General features: G+C 38.9%; 1 protein-coding gene across 1 annotated transcript in view; it reads right to left on the bottom strand.

The window, feature by feature from the left end:
* DPYS (dihydropyrimidinase) overlaps nt 1–26,247 on the bottom strand; it is a 38,296-nt gene that overhangs the window by 7,213 nt on the left and 4,836 nt on the right. Inside the window, exons 2-7 of the mRNA XM_007430419.3 lie at nt 26,077–26,235; nt 22,677–22,856; nt 20,185–20,374; nt 14,658–14,814; nt 13,110–13,251; nt 10,399–10,541 (exon numbers count right to left, since the gene is read on the bottom strand). Coding sequence (XP_007430481.1) covers nt 10,399–10,541; nt 13,110–13,251; nt 14,658–14,814; nt 20,185–20,374; nt 22,677–22,856; nt 26,077–26,235 — 971 coding nt within the window. The remainder of the gene's footprint in view (nt 1–10,398; nt 10,542–13,109; nt 13,252–14,657; nt 14,815–20,184; nt 20,375–22,676; nt 22,857–26,076; nt 26,236–26,247) is intronic.

Below are 26,247 nucleotides of genomic sequence, written 5' to 3'. Positions count from 1 at the left end.
ACAAACAATCAGCATTCAGGGTCAGAATAATCTCTTGGAATACCACTTATATACTCCTTCAGGCCTAAAGAGGTAAAAGAACATGAACAGTCTTCTCTTATATCCATCAAAACTGACAGCAGTTCCGAGCCAGCTCAATAAAATGAAACAAAACAAAACAAATAAAAAATGCAGTAGCTCTAAAATGCAATTTCCCTGAGCAAAACTAATTTACTCTCAGCACTAGGAGCATGCCCAGATCAAATGGGGTGCTTCAAAGGCAGGTTGAAGGTCACAGTAATGCCAGGTTCCCCACCTGGAACCAGGTACTACAGAATTCGACACAAAACAGAAGACTCAGGGCTTGGGGTAGGGCAGGTGAGGGCAGATACATCTTCCTCAATTAACTGAAAAGATTACTTCCATACACTAGTACAGATCTGTTATTTGGGTTGAAGAGCAGGAATTCTAATAACTCAATTTAGAAAAGTAGAAGCTGCTTTAGTTTTGCCATAGTTAACAGTCTTACCAATCTACCACCAATTTAATGCTACACCTTCTATCTTGCAGACTTTAACCATACCCTCCAGAAGGCCCTTGAATTCTGCTCTATCTTAAGCTCACTCATGCTCTGGAAGATATGGATTTTGGGTAGCAGACTAAGTAGCCACAGCTTTTGCCAAGAGCAAGGTGTATTTTTCTTTGGGGCATGATGTACCCTTCCCTGCCCAGCACACCCACATTCCTAGAACACAAGTTTATGCAACAATTTCCTTTTAAATGTCACAACACAGAGCTTCACCTTTGACAACAGATGCCTCCTGCACAGATTCTCTCTTCCTTCCCCTTCCCTTCAGACTGCAGCCTACCTACAAGGACCCAGGCAGGTACAGCTTCAGTTGAAACCTAATCAGCACAGAGCAGACCCCAGAATGGTTTTACAGAAGCAAAGTGGGAACTTGAATGCAGCTAGCACAGTATCCAAATGAGAGGCCCTTATAAGCCATCCCACTGAATTGTGAAAATGTAGGGTGAAAAGGTTGTCCATGTTGTCTAGATTTCTTTGGAGAAAAGACAGGTTACAAATGTAATAAATCAGGGGCATCCTCAGGATGAATAAAAAAGGCAAGATGGCAGCACATGTAAAAAAAATAGGGTGGGACTTTGATTAAATGGTTGCAGCTGTATCTTGACTTTCTGGCCTGTCCCTGCCCCTGCCCTCCCAGACCTCCTGTAATAAATTAAAAAGTAAACAGAAATGCATCCAATATTGTTTCATCTATAGCTGTGATGATTAACTAGCTGTGTGAATGAGACCATTTGGTGTTCAGCATACACTTGGTAAGACTTTAGTGATGGACTTCCTTTCATGACACCCTTTTATTATTTTTCATCAATCATTCCACTTATCACTAAAACAGATTTCCAGCAAGAATTAAAGTCAAACCAAAATAATACTGTAATAGCACTTTAACATCATCATGCTATGATGGTAACTTTAAAAAAATACTCAACTTGTTATGTTGTATTAAAACGAGTCTAGAAAGTTATTTCAAACCGTTTTAAAATCAACAGAATTAGCATGATAGCCTTGTACTACTTCTTTCATTATTGTAAATTATTTTTAAAAGAGAAAGGGCTACAACATCATCATATGATGTTATTTCTGTTTTATGCTGTTACAGAAGTAAAACATGGCATCACAGTGATGCTGAAAAGGAAGCTAGCCTTATATAGAAAAGTAGTTTATCAACAACTAAAAGTTAATAAAAACGACTCATAAAATATTGCATGATGGTAGGTCCACTTGCTAATGAAACCTAAACAATTTACGTTGAGCTGTAACAAAAATTGTCTTACTGGATGATGATTTGGTCTACCTTGCAATCCCAGAACTCCTTAATACTGTAGTTTGAAACTAAGTAATAAAAAAGTCCAACCATGATTAATTTTTGAGTGCAGATAAGGTCAGCCTGGTGCTGTCACCTGCCATCTGGTACATGATGTCAAAATGCTGTTCTTCATAAAAAGTGAAGAAAGCAGGGAAAAACCAGGCTTCTCCCAGCTGAAGCTCTCCAGATGTCCTAGACCTCATTCCAAGTGGCCATGCTTGCTGTAAATATGGGAATTAGACTACCTGATCTGGATAGTGCCAGGTAGAAGAAGGCTGGATCACTATGACTATGAAATTCATCCAGACTGCTTGCTGTTGTCACAACAGTGAATAATGCTAGAATTTAAGGAAGAAAGTATAATTATCTGCTACATCCTCAGGGAAGAGAGCACTGGCATGTTAAATTTATGGATTCAGAAAAGATACAAAATGAGTCCAAAAAACAAATAAACCTTGAGCGTATTGTTGAAAAGTTGGGAGAGTTAAACTACTTTGACTTACAAGCTGATTCGGAAATGCAAAACAGGGCTTATAGACCTATTTACAGTATGCCTGGATAAATAGCTGAGGCATTGTGTCAGCCCTCCACAACCTGGTGCCCTCCTGCTGTATTGAATCAATGATTCCCAGAATGTCTTAGGATGGTCATTGTAGAAAACTGCTTTATGTCATGGGTCCTTCAGATGCAGAACTGAGGCCATGGCCCAGCCTTTCTCAACCTCATGCCTTTAGAAAGGCTTCCAAAATTCCCTAACTAGTATAACTCAAAATTCCCTAAAAATGGGGAACAATAAAATATAGTAGGACTAGGTCCTTTTCACCATATGTTATCTAGCTGTAGGCCTCTTTTTTATTATAACTATTAAAATAGACTAGAATAGAATGGGCAAGTTACCATATTTTTGAATAATATTTCATTTACCCCTAAATATTACGCCCAGAAAAAGAACAAAGAACATTCCAGCTGTGCAACTGAATAGTGGGAATCTTGGATGGCTTACATACTTGGCAAATGAGTAAGAAAGCCCAATCCTTACCAACAGAGTGGAACTGATTGAAGAAGTGGAGATGTCTGGAACCTTGGAAGAAAGTGATCATGTTATCCTGGAGTTTATGATATCAAAGGGAAGAGAAATCAAGAACAATCAGGTTTGTATACTGGGATTTCAGAAGATTGAATGTTGATGACTCAGGAGTTAGGTCAAATCCAGTGGCCTAAAACTGTGGAGTAAACAGTTCTGCAAAACAAGATATTGAAGGTGTGTCCATAAAAAAACCCTACTAAAAGGAGAAATGAAAGATATCCCAAAAGATAAGTGGGGTTACAAAAAGAGGTTGAAAAGAAAAAAAGGACATGTATAGGAAATGGAAGGAAGGGCATATCACCAAAAGGATCCAAAGCAGTTGCCAGAAACTAAGGATTGTGTCAGAAAGTCTAAACAAAAGGAACGGCAAAGAGGTTGTAGGTGTGTTGTGAGGAAAAAGGGGTGAAGTGGTAATGTGTGAGAGTGAGAAGGCAGAATGTCTTAACTTATATTTTACGTCTGTTTTCTCTCAGAAGAGGAATGAAGTCTTAGCGGGCCATAGAAGAGCCACTATAGTTGAAGGAAGAGCTATAGCGCAGGATAGACAAGGAGATGGTAAAAGAATGCTGAGCTGATTTAAATGAATTCAAATTTCCAGGGACAGACAAATTAGATGCTAGGGGCCTGAAGGAACTGGCAGAGATGATTACAGAACCACTAACTGTAATTTTTGAGAACTCTAGGAAGACTGATGAGGTCACAGAAGACAGGAGAAGACAAATGTTGTCTCTAACTTTTTTAAAAAATGGAAGAAGGAACACCTGGGAAATTACCCATCAGCTTACATCTAAACTGGGCAGGCTCCTCAAACACATTCTTAAACAGTATGTTTGTGAATATTTAGATAGGACAGCTTGAGTTCATAACAAACAAGTCATGACAGGCTAATTTTACCTCCTTTTTTGAGTTTTTAAGTTACTAGCTTAACAGATCGGGAGAAATGTCATGGGCATAGTCTACTATAACAAAGTATTCAGTGAAGTCTGTCATGATATCATTAATATAGTAATGAAATATGAACTAGATAGTAAGAACTGTTAGATTCCTAATTGGCTGATGGCTTGCTCAAAGAATATTCATAAATGGTTCCACATCAGATTGGAGAGGAATGTTCAGTGGAGGGCCACAGGGCTCTATCTTGGACCCTGAGCTGTTCAATTTTTTAAATTAATGACTTGGATGAAGCGGTTGAGAAGAAGGCTGTCAAATGTGCAGATGACCGAAAACTAACACTTTGAAGAAAAAGAGAAGATTCAAAAATATCTACAGAGGCCTGAACTGTAGGACAAAATGAACAGATTGAAATTTAACAGGGAGAAATGTAAAGCCTAGGAGGAAAAAAAAAATGAAAGCATAAATATGGGAAGGGGGAGACCTGGCTTAGCAGTAAAACATGTGAAAAGGAGCTGAATGTTCTAATAGATCAGAAGTTGAACATGAGTCAACAAAGTGATGAAGCTGCTAAAAAGACAAATGTTATTTTGGGTTGTATTAAAAGAAAGATTTTCTTTTTGCAGTGAGATGGGCGGTGACAAATTTGAAAAATAAATAAATAAATAAATAAAGGGGTTAAAATGGCAAGAATGTCCCACTGTCTTCTGCTTTGATCAGGCTGGATTTGAAACATTCCAGGACTTATCAACAGAATCTAAAAAAGACATTGACAAATTGGAACAAGCTCAGAGAAAGGCTACCAAAATGGTGAGGGAATTGGAACAAGGAATAATTAAAGGATCTGTGTAGGTTTGGGAGAGAAAACAGAGGGGAGTTATGATAATAATCCTTAGATATCTAAAGGTTGTCATATAGACATGGTCTCCAATTGCCCAGGGTCAGAACAAATGGGTTGAAACTACAGTAAAATAGATGCTGGTTAGATATTCGGAGGAACTGCATGACAGTAAGGGCTGTCAAGCAATGGAATAGATTGCCTCATGCCCTTCTTCACCGGAGGTCTTCAGAGTCTGGATAGTTATCTGTCCAAAATGCTTTAGGAGATCTTGGACTGAGAAGAAGTTGAACCAGATGATCTCTGAGGCCCCTTCTAACTCTGTGCCTCTTTGATTCTATGAAACTCATAAAATTCTCAATCCTGATATAGTAGGAAAGTAAACATCATACTTTTAGGAAAGGGTTGTTTCCTTGACAGTTATGTAATCCACCTCATGACTTCTTAGAAAAAGATAAAAATCTTATCTAAGTGTAGCTGAGGAGATGGTGAGCATCTCATCAACCCTTCCTTTTGCTTCATAGGTTCAAGCTTTTTTTACGAGTTAGAAATACACATCTAGAGTTCTTACTATTGTTTTGAACTTCCCAATTTAATGGACAGCATTGATCTAGCTCAATATAATAGAACATCATGTGTTCAAAATCCTTCAGTATGTACTATTAATTATATTATTATTATTATTATTATTATTATTATTATTATTATTATTATTATTATTTATTGGATTTCTCCCCCACCCATCTCCCCCACAATAGGGGACTCTGGGTGGCTTACAAAGACATTAAAACTATAAATATATATAAAATACATAATATATATAGAATTAAAACAATACTAAAAAAGGAAAATCCAAGAAGTTAGAAAATCGGGCCGGAGACAGCCGGCCACTATGGGGCCAGCCATCTCCCTGCTTGAGATATTCCCTCCCCGCCCCAGGGCAAGTGACAGAGCCAGGTCTTCAAGGTCCTTCGGAAGGCCAGGAGTGAGGGGGCCAATCGCACCTCCGAGGACAGAATGTTCCAAAGACCAGGGGCTACCGCAGAGAAGTACTACCATTATAGTACACCATATTAATTAGAATTTCTCCCCTCCCCCAAAAAATCAAGGCAAGATCCATACTCTTAAAATAAATCTGCAAAAGGTAGATAACTTGATTCAGCTCTACTAATCTTTCAACTATAATTTTATTTTTTAAAATCAGTTTTTAGTTGATTTATTAGTGAACAGGAGGCATCAGTAGCCTAAACCTGCCTTCCTGTTGAGATGTGAGAAGATTTGGTTAGACTGGAGCTCCCACTGTACCCAAACACCTTGAAAAAGGTGAAATACACCATCAACCCTCCTTTTGTTTCCTTTTTCACACTTTAAGCTTGCCTTTCTCGGCCAACATTTTCCTAGGAGGAGAAACAAAGCAAAATTGCTGATGGCTCCAGAGAACTGAGCTCGATAAATTTTTCCCATCTGTCTGTTTTCTAGTCTCACTGGCAAATTCATTGCTAAAGACATTACCAGGAAGCTTCTGAAAGTTCCTGCAAGTGCACTGAATGCCTGACTGGAATTGATTACCCATCTAATGGCCAAAGCTTCTGGGTAGCATCTGCCCATTGATAATATGCAAACACCAGTTTTGATCATCTTGACCATCACAGAGGAGGAAGGAGTTGTGGGTCAGATAGCAAAGTTTACAAAAACCAAAATGGATTTCATAAATTACTTCATCAAGATAACTGCTCTTGGTCTATAGCTTTCTGGCTGAGCAGGTGGACTGGGTGCCTTTGATGGAGCTACTGGTACTTCCTGAGTCTAGTTGGCTTGCTCTAGCAAGCAGAAGAGAAATGGGTGGCTCATTCTTTTCATTTTTTCATCACCCTCTCCAATTGCAAAAGAGGAAACTAATTATTTCCAGCCCCAAGTTGAGCTTTCAGAGCAGGTAGAGGCTGTCCAACATACCTTGCCTACCACCACCATGGGAGAATTATCACTGACGAGCTGTTTACATCTGCTGAGCTTTCCATAAGTATATGAAAGGAAGGAATGTCACCTTCACCAGACCAAGTACTGTCTGGCCAGATACCTTTTCCTTCCTTTGGTAGGACAATATCAATAACTCAACTCAAGCTATTTTAGCATGGCCAGGATTATATCCCTAGATTACGCAGAGGAATCACATATAAATTATGTGATTGAAAGGTAGCTTCCTCATCTTATGACAAAAAAGAGTCCAAGATTAAAAACAACTATTGCTTCTTCTCTGTCCATAATTCATTACAATTACTAATGTTAGCAAGAGCTGATCATCATTAAAGCTCAGACTCATTCAAAAATGTGGCCCATATTGGTTAAATTCTTTTGCTATTTTCATGAAATAATATAGTAGGGCTATTTATTTATTTATTTATTTATTTATTTCCAATTCAAGTTATTTCAATGAAATTGAAATAGAAAAATAAATTGAAATGGAAATAAACAAACAAATTAATTAATTAATAAAAAGATTAATTAAGTACAGCTTCCTCCGATCTGCCTACCACACTGAGTATATGTTCAGTTCTTTGAATCCCAGTGAATTCTAGAAATCCCAATGCATACTAAGGGCATCAAGTTGGTGAAGGCAATTTAATAGTTGGCAATGCCATTTGAGGCTAGTTAATAGAAGCTCCCCACAAAGAAAAAACTTTTTCTGCTTCTGAATATCAGCTGCATTCAAAGGTCCATTACACCAAAATAGATTAATATCACCATCTGCTGTGAGTTCTTTCAATGGAAACGGCAGGGGTTGATCATAGGAAATCATGTGATTACTTCTCAAGGTAGCATTTGTCCTCATCTACTGCCACTCCCCTCTTCCATACCTGAGCAGGTAACAGAGTGGGGAATAAATAGCATGGTCAAAGCCTTGACCCTGTTTTGTGTGTTGCATGTTAAAAAAGGGCACACTTTGATCACATGCTGGCAAACACCATCCTGGTTATCTTTTACTTCCCCAGAGGGTGGCCCTGTATCAAGGAATTAGAATCATGAGTCTCTGAAGCAGAAAACTCTGTTAGGTTGATAGTAAAACAATGGCACAGTGTTTTAGTGATTAAGGTGTTCTCTGTACAGAGATGGGCACATGTATAAACTGAACTGACTTTGCTTCTAACTTTGTTTTTCCCTTTATCTAAATTAAAATGTCATACTGTCGGAAAATATATAATCTTTGCTCATGTGCAAAAGCAGCTGGGCATCACAAACCTCCTTCACAGTATTATCACACATAAATTAAGACAGAAATAAAAGGAAACAATAATTAGCTCTCTGTATTGGTACAAAGGCAAATAAATAATTGTTTTAAAAATGACAGAATTATTAATGCAGTAACATTTGCATCTTATCAGTAGAATATATTAATGCTAATTACAGGCTGTGGTCATTATTTATGTATTTATTTCATTTATTAATCAATTATATATAAAGGGAATTATTCTATTTAAGAAGATAAACCAAGAGCTGGGTGAATGAAAATAATTGTGTACTGCTGTTTAAACATCAGAATAATTTAATGATATTATAATTATATATACTGTAAATATAAATAAATATTATAATTATATATAATCATAATATGAAATATGGTAGTATACAAAGCTACTGTGGATAAAGTGTAAGATACACATTTAAGCCTGCAAAATTCAGATCTATTTATATCAGGGAATATACCATGCTATGTCCCAAATGGGATGGAAATACAGAAGGTTTCTTACTCTGAGAGCCACACTGGCTGCTGGTCAACTTCCAGGTGCAATTTAAGGTGCTGATACCCACCTTGCAAGTCCTTCATGGTCCAGGGCATGGTTCTCTCCAAGGCTTTTTACTACCAGTGGATTCTGCCTGTCCAGTACAATTGAGTACGACAGACTTCCTCTGGATCCCTTCTCTAAGGATTGTCATCTACAGGTCCCATGGAGCTGCGGCTTCTCAGTTGCAGCCCTGCTTCTTTGGAGTAATTTACTGCCCAAGATCTGACTTCCCCCCATCCTATTCTGTCTTAGGACAGCTGTTGATCCCTGGCTTTTAAAGAAAACCCTGAGAAGACATCCAGTATAAGGTGGAGCCCCCCACCCCCCTGTTGAGCTTGGATGCTCATTGTTCTTCTTAGCCTTAGACTTTTTGGTAATTGTTGCTATTATTTTTGATGTTGAAGTTCTATTATTTTGTGAAGTTGCTTTATCATTTTAATCCTCTTACTCTAAGAATGTAAACTGCACAGAGTCCTTCTGGACTGGAGTGGCACATAAACTCAGAGATGATAGATAGATAGATAGATAGATAGATAGATAGATAGATAGATAGATAGATAGACAGACAGACAGACAGACAGACAGACAGACAGACAGACAGAGATAGCGATAGCAATAGATATTAAATGCAACACCCCCCCAAATCCTCCAAAAGTAATTTTGTGTGTGCATGCCTTTGAGTCAGTGTTGACTCCTGCAACTGACTGGACAAGTCCCTGCAGTTTTCTTGGCAAGGTTTTTCAGACTCACTCTCTCCTAGGGCTGACAGAGAGTGACTGGCCCAAAGTCACCCAACTGGCTTTGCGCCTAAAGTGGGACTTGAACTCCTGGTCTCCTGGTTTCTAGCCTAGTGCTTTAACCATTACATCAAATTGGCTCTCCCAAAGAGTAAATACTAACTTTTAATTTTTAATGTGACAGAAGAAAAAAACTATTTTATACTTTCCATTTATAACACAATTGCCTAACAATGTATATTACATTACAAATTCCTGGACTAGATTGTAGATTGTCATGGCTTCTATTTAGTGGTGAAATTTCCAGGAATGCTGAGAGCTTTCCTGGGTAAAGAAATCGCTGGCTACAATGTGGTAAATTTGCCTGATATATTCTCAATAAATATGTGATAATACTTGGCATGTCATTAAGGTATTTTTAAGACACCACAATGTGGGCATAAGAGACTATCTAAATGCAGTTGCCTAGGGACTATTATTAATAATTGACTATCTTCAAGAAGGGGGACGCGGTGGCGCAGCGGCTTAATGACGCTGAAAGTTGTTGGCCAGAAATGGTCAACGCTTCAGCGGTTCGAGTCCAGCCTTCGCGTTAGCAGGGTGAGCTCCTGTTTCCTCCCCAGTTCCTGTCAACCCAACAGGTCGAAAACTCATGTGAGTAGATAAATGGGTACTCTCACTCCGGTGGGAGGAAAAATGCTGGCGGCGCCTTGCAAAAAGGAGTCGGGAGCAGTTGCCGGTAAGCGCGAAAAACCGCGCGCGCCCGAAAAGGGCGCGAAGCAACGGAAACCCCGCCTCCTGCACTTGCCAGCTGGGCTCTGCCCTAGGAAGGAGGCTCTGGCAAACCACTTCTGAAACAATTGCCTTGAAAACTGCAAGGACCCGTCCAAGCAGTCACTGCAGAGTCGGTAACGACTGAGCGCAGATTAAAAAAAAAAAAAAAAATCTTCAAGAAAATAGCAGTTAGTACAAAGGTACAAGCCTTGTTATTTTCCTATTTGATTAGCAGTTCAGACAGATTTCTTTAAAAAATATTCCAACTAGACATAATCCTCTGTGCTGTGCCTAGGACCATCTTGCAAATAATTCAGATCAAATGTCTTCTGCTCACCAGGATTTATATCTTAAAAATATATTCTTGCTTTGCCCAGAGACATGAGGGACAAATCAGGTTTGATTGCTTAGGCCATACCTTGTAGCTTTGGGGTCCCAAATGACAATGTCAGCATCAGAGCCCACAGCTATTCTTCCCTTCTTTGGGTATAGGTTAAAGATTTTAGCTGCGTTTGTGCTAGTAACAGCTACAAATCTGTTTTCATCCATTTTGCCCCTGTGCTGTAAAACAGTATAGGTGAATTTTTAATAAAAAACATTTGAAGAAGGAAAAAATATTCATAAATTTATTGCAAGGGAACCCCATTCCCAACTGGGGGGAAATAATGCCTATGTTAAAAAGGTACTGTACCAAGGCTTTCATAGTGAAGTGGGGGTATCAAAAAAGTCAAGATCGCAGCCATGACCATGCAATCAAGCCCCACTCATTTTTATGTGCATTAAAAAAAATATCAGAGTTTTAACTACATATCTGTGGCTGCCATTCTGACATTTTTGACACTTCCCCCTGAGCGGATGCTCCAGTCCTGGACAGAATGTTTCAACACTGAAAATTTCAAACATTTCCCAACAGCTAATCAAACAAAAACATAGCACCAAAGTAATAATTCCATAAGAGAAAGACATAGTTTGGAAACAGCTCCAAATTTATAACCTTGATAGATCAAAATAATGGCTTCAGGGATATCAAACAGGCTAATAAATGAAACTGGTGCACATTCTTAAAATTCATAAAGCGATAATTCTGAAGTGGGAGAACAAAAAATTAAAATCAAAAAAATCTTTTCAAAGGTGGCAATAAATCGGAGAGAATATAGAAAGAATGGCAGCAATCAGCAAAACTGAATACGTAGATATTTGATATAGATAAAATCCCTGCCTAAATAGAAAGCTTGCCTAAATGAATTGCTAAGGTTCAAAATTGGATGGATATTAATATAAATTGCTTCCATAATTTTGTGTGTATTGTCAAGAAAACTCTCAGTGGTCACCATTTGTTAAAAGATGGAACTTAGGGGCAAATCAAATGTTTGATTATTCACAAATCTAGCAATCTTATGCATATTTAAAGTAGACAACAGACAAAGGAGCTCAACTCAGAGCTGGTAAAATTTTTACTCTTCCACTACAGGCCTGATTTGGTTTCTTATAACTATTAACTGTATTTGAAAAATAACTTTCAGCAGAACAAATGAGATATTCGCTTTTGGTGCAAAGAAAGATGAGATTCCTATTGATGATGGGGTCAGAGTCAAGACAAATAATTGAATCCTCTTTAACTCCCACAAAGGTCCCAATCCAGAATGAAATCCTATGCCTATTTTTAAAATCCTTTTCATGTCCTGGCTCAAATCCTATACTTTGAATTGCCCTAGTAGACACTCATCTATTTATTTAAAATATTTAATCCTTCTTGTCTTCTTAAAAGGCATTTAAAGTGGCTTAGCTTGACCTATGCTAGATGTTAAGGATTAAGAAAGGACATATGATGGAAATATACCCTCTCAAGTATCTAAGACAAAAACTTATATTAAGCCTCACTTCCTTGAATTTAGCCACAACTTACTTTTTTTTTTTCAACAATGGGGTTCATATAATGTTGGAGTTATAATTATCCTTCCAGGCAGCTAATGTTAGAAATTAACCTGTCATACTCTGGATCATTTGCAGCCTCCATACAGTATCAAGGGCAATCTAGAGCATTTTATGTAGTCAAATCTGTCAGGATTTTCTTTCTCATGCGAAAGGATTCATCCCGTTATCTTTACAACAATAACAAATAATATTTTGACTACAGAGATCATGCGAAAAACACCTGTTATTGTGTGTTGTGTATTGTGCTAGTTACTGCCACCTATTGGCGTGTGTATGCTAGTTACCCAGTGGGGGTGGCACAGAGCTATAATACAAGGAGAGGAAAATGTGCAGCCTCTCTGAGTAGTTGTTAGTTGTTTTAGTGTTAGCCACTATGTAGGTTTTATGGGCTACGTAGTTGTAACAAAGCACCAAGTAGTGTACCTCTTCTCTAAGAGTTTGTAGCTAGAGATTTTGTTAAGCTTGTGTTGCTAAGTCTTGGATGCTACATTACATGGGAAGATGTGTTTTTCTTTATATTTTGTATGATATTTGCATTTTATGGAATTTTGCATTTTTATCAATAAACACCAGTTAGTATATATTTTCTGACTGGATTTCTTTGGGAAACAAGAAATGGACATTGCAATGTGTTTGCTTTCATGGCTAATATTTTCCTGGAGTTTTTGCTGCGCTCTGCACAAACAGGAGTGTTTGTGATTATCACTCTGCCCGACAAAATCAGAAATATTACCAAGATAAGTACAGTAACAAGACTTTTATCTTCCAGGCAAGAGAAATCATTGGTAATATATCCGTTCAAGCCATATATTTGAAAGGATTTAGTTCAGGTCAGTAAGCTAAGGAAAGGAATAACAACTTTTTGAGAGTGCATGTGCGTGCTTTAGATTTAAAGGGAAAATGTTTTGGCACACACAGAGGGTGCTCACGAAGCACCTTTCCACATCTCCTGAGATTAAACACGTCTTTTCCTGGGGCTTCATTGTAGCTGAGAGGGCAAGCATGCAATCCTAGGAAAAGATGCAGCTGCTTTAAGGAGTTGTGATCAGGTGTTACATGCCTTAAAGCACCTCTTTCCTTTTGAATTCAAAGCACTGTACAGTCATAGTGTATACCTCCTCCTATGCAAAAAATGAGGACTTTTTGTTATTGTTTTCACCATTGTGTTAGAGAATGAATTGAAACCCCACTTACCACTCCTTTTTCCCAGATCACTGACATCCTATCTTCCACTCCATTCACTCCATTTGGGATCTTTGTGAAGTTATTTTTTCCCAAAGCCTTCTGGCAGATGTCAAATGTGCAGTTATCTGTTCCAGTCAAAGTCAAGTCACCACTTAAAAAAAATAAGGTAAAAGAAATACTATTACTGAGGTGGCATAAAGGACTAGATTTTTTTATGTACCACATCCCACTTTTCATTTCAGAATTATACATCCTACTTGGTTCATTGTTTAAATCTTAAAACCATTAAAGAAAAAAATCTGCTGAAGAAAGGTAAGGAGATAAAGAATTAATGACCTATAGGAAAATAATATCACCTCTAGGTAAGACCAAAACCCTGGTGAATGCTGACATTTTGTGAAGATGTTGGCTTGGATTCAGCCATACCCTGAATTAGATGGAAAGGTGCCATAAGAGCAGTGAAAATAAAGTCCTGCTAGATCAAAGCAAATGTTCTATTCAACCACTCTGTGTTAGCCAAAAGTACTCAGGAAGTTCACAAAACCTTGATAGCCTTCATTGATTGCTTCCCAATGATGATATTGCTTCCTAGTGATGCTACAGTCATCATTCCATTGTAGATTCTGGAAGTACTATTTTGGAGGGTTGGGGTGGTGGGGCAGGCTTAGATTCCTTTAATTAACCAATGAAAGGAAGCTGGAATGCTGCAATACAAAGGGTATCAGTGCCTTGGACCCAGATAATCCTTTTAGGAAATAAAAATGGTGGGTGGCTGCAGTCCAATGCTTTCTTTGGAAGTGTTCCAAATATTTGGAAACTGACCAAGATAAGCTTGACAAGTCAAGAGGATGCTAAAGTTGGGCTAGGAGAGGCTAGAAGGGTGGAGAAAGCAACCTATTGAAATTGGCTTCTACTAAATAGGGGTTTGTAACAATATGACCACCAAGAGGGCAACACCTAGCCAGGGGGTTGATGTTGAAAAGCTAAGCAGAGTCAGACCTGGTTAATACTTGAATGGAAGACCACAAAGAAATACCTGAATTACAGGCTAGATGGGAAGTTGAAAAACATCTCAGAATGTAGCAGTGGCAAACCATCTCTGTAGTTTTGCCAGGTAAACAACATGGACATGTCTCTGAGGTCACCAGGAGTCGAGCCTGACTCACAGGACATCCTCCTTTTTATCTTTGTGATTGGTTATGTTTCCCTTCCAAAGTCAGCTATTTTCTGAGAAGGTCCATGATATTCTCTTAAAATTCCAAAATAAGCAGCATGACTTTTATTCAGTATTTAGCTATTTCCAAGCAAACAGGGAAAACCATACTGCATATGACAGATAATACATACATCAGAACCTTAATTATTTCCCCAAATACTGTATACTTTTCTTGACCAAACAACCAAAAAGGAACAGTAAAATTCCTCTCATTATTTTACATTTTTCCTTCAAAATCCATTGAAACACATTACTGTATTTTGCAGTTTTGTCTATGCTGGCTTTAATAGCCACTTAGGGTACATCTATTAAAGGGCCCTTGTGAATATGAACTTCCTTACTTTGCTAGAAGATTCATGAGGAAGTCTGGAGTGGAAGGATCAGGCCTTAGTGGAGGACCCATGACGTGAGCTGCTGCGTGAGGCCAGTCTTTTTGCCAATAGTGAGTGCCATCTGTACCAAGGCTTGCAGCTATAGGCTCACCATATACGACTTTGCCTGTGGAGGAGAGAATGAAGAAAATTAAAGGTAAGAGGAACTAAACCTAGTAATACTAGCTTGCAATTCCACATCAGTGGATTGGATCAGGTATGATATAGACAATGTATAGACCCTATGATCAACTCAATGACAGATGAACAGATCTTTGGGAAAAAACTAAGTTTTGGGGGTGGGCAGCTTATGGGACACGCCTTCTCCAGTGATGCTTTTCTGTGGTCACTGAAACTATTTGTTATTGTAAATCATCTCAATAAATTTAGGTGCAGACTGGTCTTCCAATTATGTCTATACATAAAATCAAAATATGTACGTGAGTGTTGGAACCAGCCCATGTAGAAACAGAGATCTGAGAAGCAAAATTATTCTGATCATGAAGGTTTAGAAAAGATTACAGGAAGTTAAATATTATGTTGTGGTTCAGATAATTCAGAAAAAGGATTGATGTCTGCCCTCTTAAATATAATAATGGAGAAAAGAAAAAAGACCAGATAGACCAACATATAGCAGCAAAGTGCCAGTAAATACGGTAGACCATGGAATACATCTTTTGATAGTCAATTGTCTTTCCCCCATGTTTCTTCTTAGTCATTCCTCCTCCACTTCTCTCTCACTTCATTTCTCTGGAAACTCTCATGAGTAAAAAAACCCATATATTTTTGCCTATAAACTCCAGTTTCTCAACAATCATAGCAATTGTTTGTGGAAAGTCAGGGAGGCTACATCTGAATTACCACATTTGTTAGGCACAAAGCCCAAAATAATCCACAAAGTATGATGAAGCAATTGTAACACACAAATAGAATCTCTTCAGAGGAAATTATTTGGTATGTTGTTGTGTCCTATGCATTCAATGGCATTTGTTCCATGGAAAATGAGATTTGGGGATTGCAGTCTAATGTTAGCTTAGAATATAGCTATTTTTGTTTGTGTAAAACAACTGGAGCCTGGCAGCACATACAGAAATACAGCATTTTGGGAACAATTGATTGATTATGTACCATCAAGTTGTTTTGACTCCTAGCAACCACCTAGATAGATTTTCTCCATGACGATTACATAGCTCAGATTCTAAAAACAGATAAGTTCAGTTTACAGGACATCCACCATTAACTTATAAAGCAGAAATTCTTCAGGACTCTGGGGTGTTTTCCCAATGCATTTGCACCTCCTACACTTTAGGAATACTGGATGAATGCTGCTAAGATGGGAAGGAATTTAGAAAAGAAATCAAAAGCACTTTGTTGCTGTTTGGTTGATGTGAGGTACATAAAAAAACCAGCAGAGCTTCAATTTTGGCCACCATCTTGAGTAGTTTGACTGCACCTCTGTGGACATCTCAGGCTGTCTGTATAGTCCCACCCTGTGCTGCATAACTTTACTGAAACATAGAACCATGAACTGAAGTTTGTTCATTCCCAGTCAATCTCTCGAGGAAAGGAGGCTGAAATTATAGTATTCTACTACTGCAGAATCTGTTTCACCAGGCTGCAGAGCTGGCTGTTAATTACAGGGGAACTATTCCAACTTACCACTAAGTATGAACACTCCTATTCTTCCTTGCCTCCTGAGTGACCTTTATATTAATGACACAGAAAATTCTGTATTTTTGTCCTAAGCAATGTTCAGGCTACTGGCTGTAACTATGCAATAAAACTTAACATTACCCGTGTGGGTGCAGCCACCCGCCCATGTGCAGAGTCCTTAAATGAATGTTCTTGAGGCCTCTCTGCCCATCTACTTTTGACAGAGAGCTCAAGCAAACAGAACTACCATTGAGGATATAAGGGCAAAAGCTTTTGGGCCAGCTGAGGATGATGGTGCTTTATGGATTTAGAAGGAAAAGCTAAGAATAAATAGTATGATAGCTGATACTTATTTAAGACCTTTGCCAACCACATTTCATAATATTTATCCCAGGGCTGCTTACCATGCAAACTGAAACTAAACAAAACAATAACATTTACCACAAAAAAATAAAAGCAGAAAAAGAATGTAAATTTGAATTAAAACAGCCATTTGAAACTTGATAGTTGAATCCCAAGCTATTTAAGGCTAAGAAAATTGAAAAGCGAATCTATCCAACAGAGATTTTGCAAAATTGGCAGCATAGTTTCCCAGAGAACCAACCCGGTTAAATTTTGACTGCTATATTTTGAAGTACAGCTGACATCAGTTTCAGATCCCGGTACAACAGATTACAGTGTGGGGCTACCATACCCAGGCTGCATGGACCATCAGTTGGCAGCCGAGAGACACAGAGAGCTAACTCCTGGTTGTCTGAATTTTTGCAACCCAGATGTAGTACAGAAAAAAACATGGTTTACAAATTAAGGGGGAAGGTGTGTCCACTGGAACCAAACTGTTAAACAAGAATTTATGTCATTTATATCATTTGCATAAATGATATAACATTGGGATTCTACTGTATATTAATCTCCACTCCATTAGCATAGATGTTTGAAACCAATCTTAGTGGAAATCAGCCTACAGAATTCAGTATTGTTGACTTCTGAGTAAGCATGGTTTCTTTTGAATTGCTTAGCTTATAATGCAACTTCGGCAATCTGGTGGGGAATTCTGGGAGCAGCAATGACAGGACATCTGGTGGGCATCAAATTTGGGAAAACTGATGACATGAGAAAGCCATAAAATGACATCACCTTATTTTTTTATGCAACACACTAATCAATCTTTTGTTGTTGAGGTTGAACAGATGAACAACTTTAACCATGAGCTTAATCTTAAAATATTGTCAGTGCAGATATCTACACTGCATATCAAAAAGCTACATCACGGAATAATGGGAAGTGGATCTTTCGGATTTCAGTATCTTAATCAAGGGTACATTCAAATAATTTGTCTTTTCTGTTAACTAGGAACAGATCTATATCTATCTATCTATCTATCTATCTATCTATCTATCTATCTATCTATCTATCTATCTATCTATCTATCTCTATACCTATATATCTATATCTGTATCTATATAGTATTTTTAATAAGAAATGTGCCCTCCCAATTACTTCAAAACCAGGTGAGATTTTATAGAACTTGAAAACCTGAATGTAAGATGTTACAATTCTTGCCATCTGCAGCTTTTGTCTTAAAAGAGAGATTCCTCCTATTGTTTTCCATTGGATAGCCTAGTTCAGCCATTCCCAAATGGTGATATCTGGCAAGGGTACTGCAAGTGGCTGGGGGTGGGGTAGGAAATAATAATAGAATCCAGTGGGCCTCTTATGTATCATACTTGCAGTTTAGTAAGGAAGATGACCTTGATGGAGATGTGCAGAATCATTACCTACACAAAAGGGGCTAAAACATTTTTTAAAGTCCAGAACAGCAAGAAAGCATTCAGAAGCAGATCAGGCAGACACCTCCCTAATTCACTGAACTGTAAGAAGGAGGAGGTCCAACACAATCAGACTTGCAAGATTCTGTTATTATAGCCAATCTCAATAAATGTAGTTTTAGCCTTCCTTGGAGTTGATTTCCTAGTCTGGCTCATGTAGCGGGGCTGCCGATGCCTGAGGTTATATTAAGCTCAGGGCAATTTTTCCTACAAATTGCAGGTGAATGTACTGCACTGAATACAATATGTTTGCAAGTGGCCATAATAAATGCTTAGAAATAGCTGCAGTTTAATGCCTCTTAATGTACAAGTCTGACTCCTCTTAGCTAAATTTACTTATGTGGTGTCTGCAAAAACATGGGATGATGATTAATGGTTCACATTAAGGAGAAGGTTGGGAATCATTGGCTTAATTGATTAACAGCCCTATAATGCTGTATAAGAATTTATAAGAATATACATTTGTGTGATCAGATGAAAGTGCCAGTTAGGTCTTTACACCACAAATCTCTCCTATCTTTGAGAATTCTTGTTTATCTGTTAGTGTTAAGAGACGCACAGTAAATATCTTCCATCTGCCCGGTACTATACCTAACTGAACAGGGGTGATGAACAACAGCATCTAGCTTGTCCTGTCCAATCTCAAACATGCTATTCAAGAGTGGACATGGTTTAAGAGTTGTCTAGTGCTCCCAGACTCAGACAGTCATCTGGAATGTCCAAAAATCATTCTGGGAAAAGGCAATAGCAGATCTTCTTTACTGTTAAGCCATGGACATGTCTATGTGGCCACCAGGTGGTAAGATGGATGGGAGAATCCTTGCTCTTTTAAACCACATTACTCAGTCTGATCTCTTCCAATTGTTCGATCATCTCCCTGCAAGGACACTCTCTGGGGAAGCATGACCTGTAGTGTGTAAATATGATAACATGTACAGAATTTAGGAAAAAAGACTACATTTTTGCAGGTGAGTTCTGTACAGAATGTATCAGCATAGAATTGATAGTGGGTCTACATGCTGCAGCATGAACATTCTAATCCTTCTAGTTTGGAAGCTTCTGGATAGCCTTGGGAAATTTTGCTCTGACCTACATATTTTAGCTGATTTTACAGTTTATTACACTTGATTCTGAAACTACATCATCTTTCACAAAAAGTGGAGAGCAATCCCAACTGCAAAATGAATTCATTGTATTGTCAACAGTGACATCTTGTGGATATCTAGAGGGCAAAAATCAGCCTAATTGTAATAGAAAAAGAGACTCAGATCAGCCTTATGTTTAGGTTAATTAAATATTTATTAGTTACAGGAAAAAGAACTGAAGCTTAGATTGCAAAATTAACTAGAAAATGTTCTTCAAACCCGGAGGCTGCCTCCGTTTAGCTGAAGGGTTAACATAACCACTGAGAACTTGCAGTTTCATTCGTAAGAGAATGTAATATTTCAGTCATATCTTCACCTAACCTGGTCCCCAAATCCTGTCAAGCTTTTAATAAAGAACTTGAGCTCCTGAATATAAATCTAAGACAAATCTGAGAGCATGTTCTGAGTACTCAGACAAAATGGCTGCCAGTGAGGCGCATGGCCAGTCACAGAACGCCCATTTATCAGAGGACAAAGTAGTGATGTGGCCCTTCATCAGTTTCCAGTCCTACAGGATGCTTCCTCTACTACAGTTTACCTTTTATATCCCCCCTCCCCCAGGCACATTTACAAAAAAAGCACTGAAATACAAGAACCCACCATTTTCATTTTGTAAGAATGCCTGCAGGTCTTATGTGGAGCTTGAGGGCATCTTTGTAAATAAAGATAATGCTAGAAGTTGGGACTTCATTCTGCAACATGTCCACTTCATTTTAATTAAAGACACTATAAGGAATGGGGGGGGGGGGGAATTAGAACTTGTAGGGCAATCAGCTGGACAGGCTGCAGTGGAGATGACTGCGGAACCATATTTGGGATCCCAGATCTAACAAAATAAGAATATCCAAGCATGTTTAGCAAGGAACCTACCTTGCCTGCGGGCATCTGCCACTACCTTGGCTGCAGATTTACTCATCACGTGTACAACATAGAGAGGGCAGTTCACCGAGTTTGCAATGGTAATTGCTCTCAACGTGGCTTCTGCTTCCACTTCTTCTGGTCGGGCCATTTCATGTCCCTCTGGACCAATTATTCCTAGAGCCAGCATCTTCTTTTCACCCTGCAGGCCAGTCATGGTGGATACAAGCCAGTGTTACCAACAGCAAAACTAAGAAGTGAGATTCAGTCAAGAAATGGTGGTAAATGTTACAATCCCATTAATTTGCTTGTCCTGGGAGAGGGAAGTTTTGCTCCATGCTTCCTAACAAGCAAATTGATTACCCCATGATACTGAGAATCCAGCAAACCAATTGGATTATATTCAACCACTAGATGAGAGGCTCTGGGTCAAACTACATGTAACATCAACAATTCTTTGCAGAATTTTTCTGGCAAAAAGTCAGAATGAACTTTAGCTAGGGATGTGTACAGAGAATGTGTATGTGTCAAATGAGTAGGTCTGAGAAAAGCAGTGTTGCACTGGTGTGATGCAAACCCTACCTCTTTTGTATGTGTGTGGTGCTGTCACACACACACATCCCAAAATGGCAGAGCTTGCAGCATGACACTGCTTTCACTATTTTGACAACTGCAGTCTGATTGTGCAGGTGCTCGTGGCTTTAGATATATGCTCCCTACGGCATTCCCGACATTAATTTAAAAAGTCTCTGCCTCCGGCTGGTACTGAAGAAGAATTGTCCTCTGGCTCAATGGGAGCACCTACGACCCATTCAGCATTCCAGTCTGGAGCAAAGACTATTTCTACTGGCTATTTCTGAAGAGAAAAATTCCCCATAAAGGGCAAATTATGTGATTAGCTTTATGTTTTGTTTGGTTCTTCCTGGATGTAAGTAAAAGATGAAAAATTAATTACTGATGTAAAAGGAAATACATACAAATTAAAACTACAATGACTTTAATGAGAGGGCTCCTTAAAGCAGCAGCATCTCTCTTTTTCAGGCTGTGATGGACAAGTGGAAAAAGATGGGCTGCTTTAATGGTTGGCAGAGATGAAGTGCCCTTTCTTGTGCTCCTAAACACTGCCTCCAAATCTTTGCAAAGCATGAACATGATGGACACACTTGTAACTGTTGAGTGATTAGTTTGCCTACACCTGTGTGACAGGAACGCCACAACAGTGGTAGGAAAAAATCAGGGTTTATGGTAATGGTAAACATATCTGTCACCTGAGAACCACAACAGAGTTTGAAAACTTTGCAAAAAGAGGGCAAAATGAATTGAGACCCAGGACTGAGAATGAATCTGAGAAAGATGAGACATTTAATGAAATCCACAAGCTTGATCCCCGCATCTAATTTTAGATATAGCATGCCCCTGTGTCTTCTAAGAGAGGGGCTACCACAAAAAATTCGAGACCTTACCACTTGGGAAGTAGCTAGATTAAAAATCCGGACTGTCCTGTACTTTTTTCTACCAGATTCCTGATGAAAGAGAATTTGCATTTAAATTTTCTTTCAAAATGAATGTAATTAGGGGTGGCTAAGGAGTAAGTGTGTCTATGTATTTTGCTCTTCTCCTTGGCTTCCCATATTTTGATCAAATCCAAGGAAATACATTGTCAGGAAACCCTATCCACTGGATCTTTTTTAGATTGGCAAATATGGACATCCAAGAAGGCTCCAGAGTGATGGCAAGATGTATAATAGATGTGTAATATAGAAAAACGTATCATCAAGCCTGGCTCCAACAATAAAGCAGGCTTGGAAATACCACCTAAGAAATTCAGAAGAAATTCTCAAGCAACCTGAGTGTAAGGCAGAACAACAGAAGTTCTTCTGCAGCAGCAGAAGAGGTCTCGAGAAATTGCAGGGCAAACTGCAGCCATTGCTCTGTGCATGCAGTCTAATAAAATAAAGGAAACTACAGATAGAAACTGGACTGCTTTCCTCAAGCAGACACAGATGCTCCAAATGGGAATAAGGAGGAAGTTGGGCACAATGGAGTGTCCAACGCATCAGGTAACTTTCCCTTTCCATGTCTTAACATAAGTGTGTGCACCTATGAGAAGGTACTATTAGGGCTGTGGAAATCTCGGAGGCTCTACTTTGATGGAGGTCACATTTCCAAGAGTAAAATTATCAGATTGCTTTATTTTACCTTCTTTGACTGCCTCAGTTGTCACTGCGAGTTGCCAGGGCAAGACTGTGAAGTGAGGCCAATGCCTTATCAGGGCAACTTGTGGGGCTCTAATCATGTAGTTGCAGCCACTATCTTGACTTTTTAACATACACCCCACCCCAGATGCCCTTATTTGACAAAAAGAGTTATACCACCCCATGGAACAATGTCCTTTAGCAAGAGGAATCCAAGCCACCTCACACAGGCCCATTAACTACTGAATATTTCATGCATATATTATGATTGCAAGCTACTAAAGAGTTCATCTTTAACATGGGAATTACCTCTGCAATCAAATCCCCGTTCTCTGCATGAACTAGAGCAACTGCACCAATTTGTTTGCATTGACTGAAGGTCATGTGTAATTCTGGATCTCCAAGCATATAGAGATTTTTATATGCCATAAACGTCTTAAAGGAATTGACACCCTTTTCCTGAGCAAGAATTTTCATTTCTTCTTTGACCTGAATAAAAGTAATAAAAATATTAAATGTCTCCGGCATTCAAATCCTCAATTTGTTCTATGCGTAGTGCTGGAAATTAAAACATATATAACACATATAGCTACAATCATTCCTGTTTCATCATGATTCTCATAATCATTTCTGTAATATTAATTTTTTATTTAAAAAGTCATCTAATAAAGTGTATAGTTGTAATTGTCCTTAATAATGTGGGGAAAAGAAAGACTGCTACACTGATTGTGGAAAAGGCTTCCAAGAGTTATTAAAATTGTAATTACTGAGAAATTAAGTTTTAATTATAAGAAAAAAGTCACATGGGACATGTCATTCGTCATACGGTAAATAAGAAAGTTGGAAATACTCAACCAATTATTAGTATCTTAGATGGAATTAATTGCCAGAAGGTATGTTGATGGCTATAAGCTAAAATGGCTTTAAAGAAGGATTAGCCAAATTTAAGAAGAATAGATACGATATTTGCTGAAACATTTCCTAAAACATTTGTATAATTAAGCATTGTCCTCTATATCAATCCTTTTATAAAGAAGGATTGGAAGGAATGCTCCCATTGAACCAGAGGACAATTCTTCTTTATAGAAGGATGCCTTACAGTGAAGTTGATTATTACCATAGATGATTGCAGAAATCCCTCATATTTCTTGGTAGATTATCTGGGGTTATCCATCTGAAAATCCATAAAAGCTTGAAATTTTTCATGAAAGACATACTGCCAACTTGCAACAGATATTTCCAGGACAGATCATATCTTAATTTCAAACAGTAGTTAGGGAAACCTATTTAGCTATTTCCAAATGGGTGTGTTCCAGATGTTTGGGGATTGCAACATCCCCTGCAATCCAGGCACGTCTTCAATGATATCAAAGAGGCAGATGGGATCAGGTGATCAAAGCTCTGTCCCCATTTATATGTGCATGAGTTTCCAGGGATTGCTGGCTGAACAATCCTAGTAGATGTGGGCATAAACCATCAGGAGAATGCCAGATTAGGAAAGGCTAGTTTAAAGACTGAGTTTTGTTCACACTGACAAGCAATCCACACTCCCAGACTAATATGCAAATTATACATTCCTTTTGTTTTCTGCAGCTTTTTGAATGTTGCAATGTACTTTTCGGTCCTCAAACTGTCCTAGAATGTGTCCCAAAATGTGCACTTCAGGTAGAAACATCCTGAGAATAAAATGCATGCAAAAAGGGTTCTTGTATGGAAAAAAAAAAGAAGAGGAAGAAGAAGAAAGAATTTTGGATCCTTTTTATTCTTTCTAACCCAACAGAATGTTGAAAATAGTTGCCCCAAAGGGCTCATGGCCCTGACTAACCAACAGCATATTAACTCTCCAACAATTGAATAGAATGGGACCAAATCTGGTGTGGGGAGAGAAGCTGACAAAATAAAGCTATTGCTTTGGATGTGGGCTGTGGAGAAAACTTTTTTTTAACTCCCCCATCCCTGTTGGGGAGGCAGTTGGGCTGTTGCCAATAGCGTTGCCCACTTCCCCATTCTAAACCTTCCTTTCTCCTCCCCCAGTCCTGTGACCCACAGCCAAGCTGTGATTGAGGGGCAGGAAAGAATTCCAGATGTTATGTTCTGCCTACTTTTCCTGCTTTGTTTCAAATTGCATATTGCTACAGAAATAGGAAAAAATAAGTGTATCAAAGAACCTATGAAAAACTGATAGAGAAATCAGTCGATCAATCAATCTATAGTGTTTAGGATATTTTGGACTTTTGGGTACATTGGCATTTCTGATATAGTGTTGTGGGTATTCTAACAAAAAGAGTGGCCAGAGGATATGGCCAATAACAAAACTCCCATTTACTGGAAAGCAGATTGTTAAAATTGCACTCTGTATCACTTCTAAGCCATCCGCAGAATGCTCTCTACCACTCTGGATCACCTAGTTTAATTTTTTTCTAGACAGGTTGGAGGCATTTTCATCCAGCATGTTACTTACTCCTGTCACAGTGTGACAAGTGGGTCCGGCTGCCTCCCATACTAAACTGAGGGTGCATCTTAAAACATTTCCCACAATTTGCTATAATGTGCTGGGGATTCTTGGCAACTGTACTGTTATGTTGTTTGTTCCCCCTCCCCAAATTGTGCCTCCAAAGTTTGCTCAGTGTTTGCACAACCTCAATCCTCTGGTCATGCCATGAGCCCCAAACTCTGGTTGCAGCCAACAGCTCAGTTCCATGGTGAGAGCTGCCCCCACTATGCACTAGAGGGCACTGAATGGCAGGTCTGGCTTGCTTGCAAAGGAACTCCAGCCTGACAGAGAGATGGGCTATTTTGAACTGTCAGTGAGAGCCCTCCCCAATCTGCTATTCCTCAGAAATGTTGGTTAGTAGCATCTAATGTGGTTAACCCATCATCTCCCAGCCAACTAGGAATGAGGGTGCCGTACTGAGACTTCTTTTAGTAGAACAATGATGAACTACTGCAATATTAATGTTTAAAAATTAAAATAAATGTTAATTAAGCATAAAAATGCACAGGGTCCTCCATACGCTATTCCCCTACACTCAATAAACTGTCCTCAAGGCTGAGAGGGTTTCACCTCTACACTCCAGTTCTCAATATGCTTGAGTCAGGCCCATGGGTCTTGACACTTTTGTGGAGTCTTTGGGGTTCTCTGAGCTTGGTTCTTTTCTTGCAAACGTCTCATTACCCGGCTAGGTAACATCTTCAGTGCTGCAATGGGATGGGGTTTGCTCTCTGTTTATATACTGTGGCCTGCCTTGGCAGTGTTGGTGGAGGTGGGGGTTTTGTTTTGTTTTATTTTTTCCTTTGGTAGTTCCTTGATTAGGGTATTGCTTACTGCTTGCTGGTACCGCCAGGCACACAAGCAAGCAGTAAACAATACCCTAATCAAGGAACTACCAGAGGAACAAAACAAAACCCCCACCCCCACTGCCAGGGCATGCCACAGAATATAAACAGAGAGCAAACGCCATCCCATTCCAGCACTGAAGATGTTACCTAGCTGGGTAATGAGACATTTGCAAGAAAAGAACCAAGCTCAGAGAACCCCAAGGACTCCACAGTTCAACCCTGAGCTACACATATTCGCCTCTATTGGTTCTTGATACTTTTGCCCCGGAAAATGGAAAGCCTTTTGTTTCTGAGCCACTGATACAGTCCATGCTGCATGCTGGACTGCCTTAAAGGAATGCATGTACTACTGATGTTCTGCCTACCATACCTGCTCACTCCACCATGTGACTCCCACATGTAGTGCATAATCACAGCAGACTTTAGGATCTGCCCAGCTTCTCCATTGCTCATAGGCTTCAATGAGGGAACAGCCTTTCTGAGGGATTGCAAAATCCATTATCATCGTGGTACCTCCTGCAAGGGCAGCCTGAAAAGGAGA

The sequence above is a fragment of the Python bivittatus genome, unplaced genomic scaffold (genome assembly GCF_059951505.1).
Source record: "Python bivittatus isolate LINGU-HERP-01145 unplaced genomic scaffold, Pbiv_v1 ctg000590_np1212, whole genome shotgun sequence".
In the NCBI taxonomy this organism is placed as follows: domain Eukaryota; kingdom Metazoa; phylum Chordata; class Lepidosauria; order Squamata; family Pythonidae; genus Python; species Python bivittatus.
Note: the sequence above shows the minus strand (reverse complement) of the source record. Positions and strands in the feature narration are given on the sequence as shown.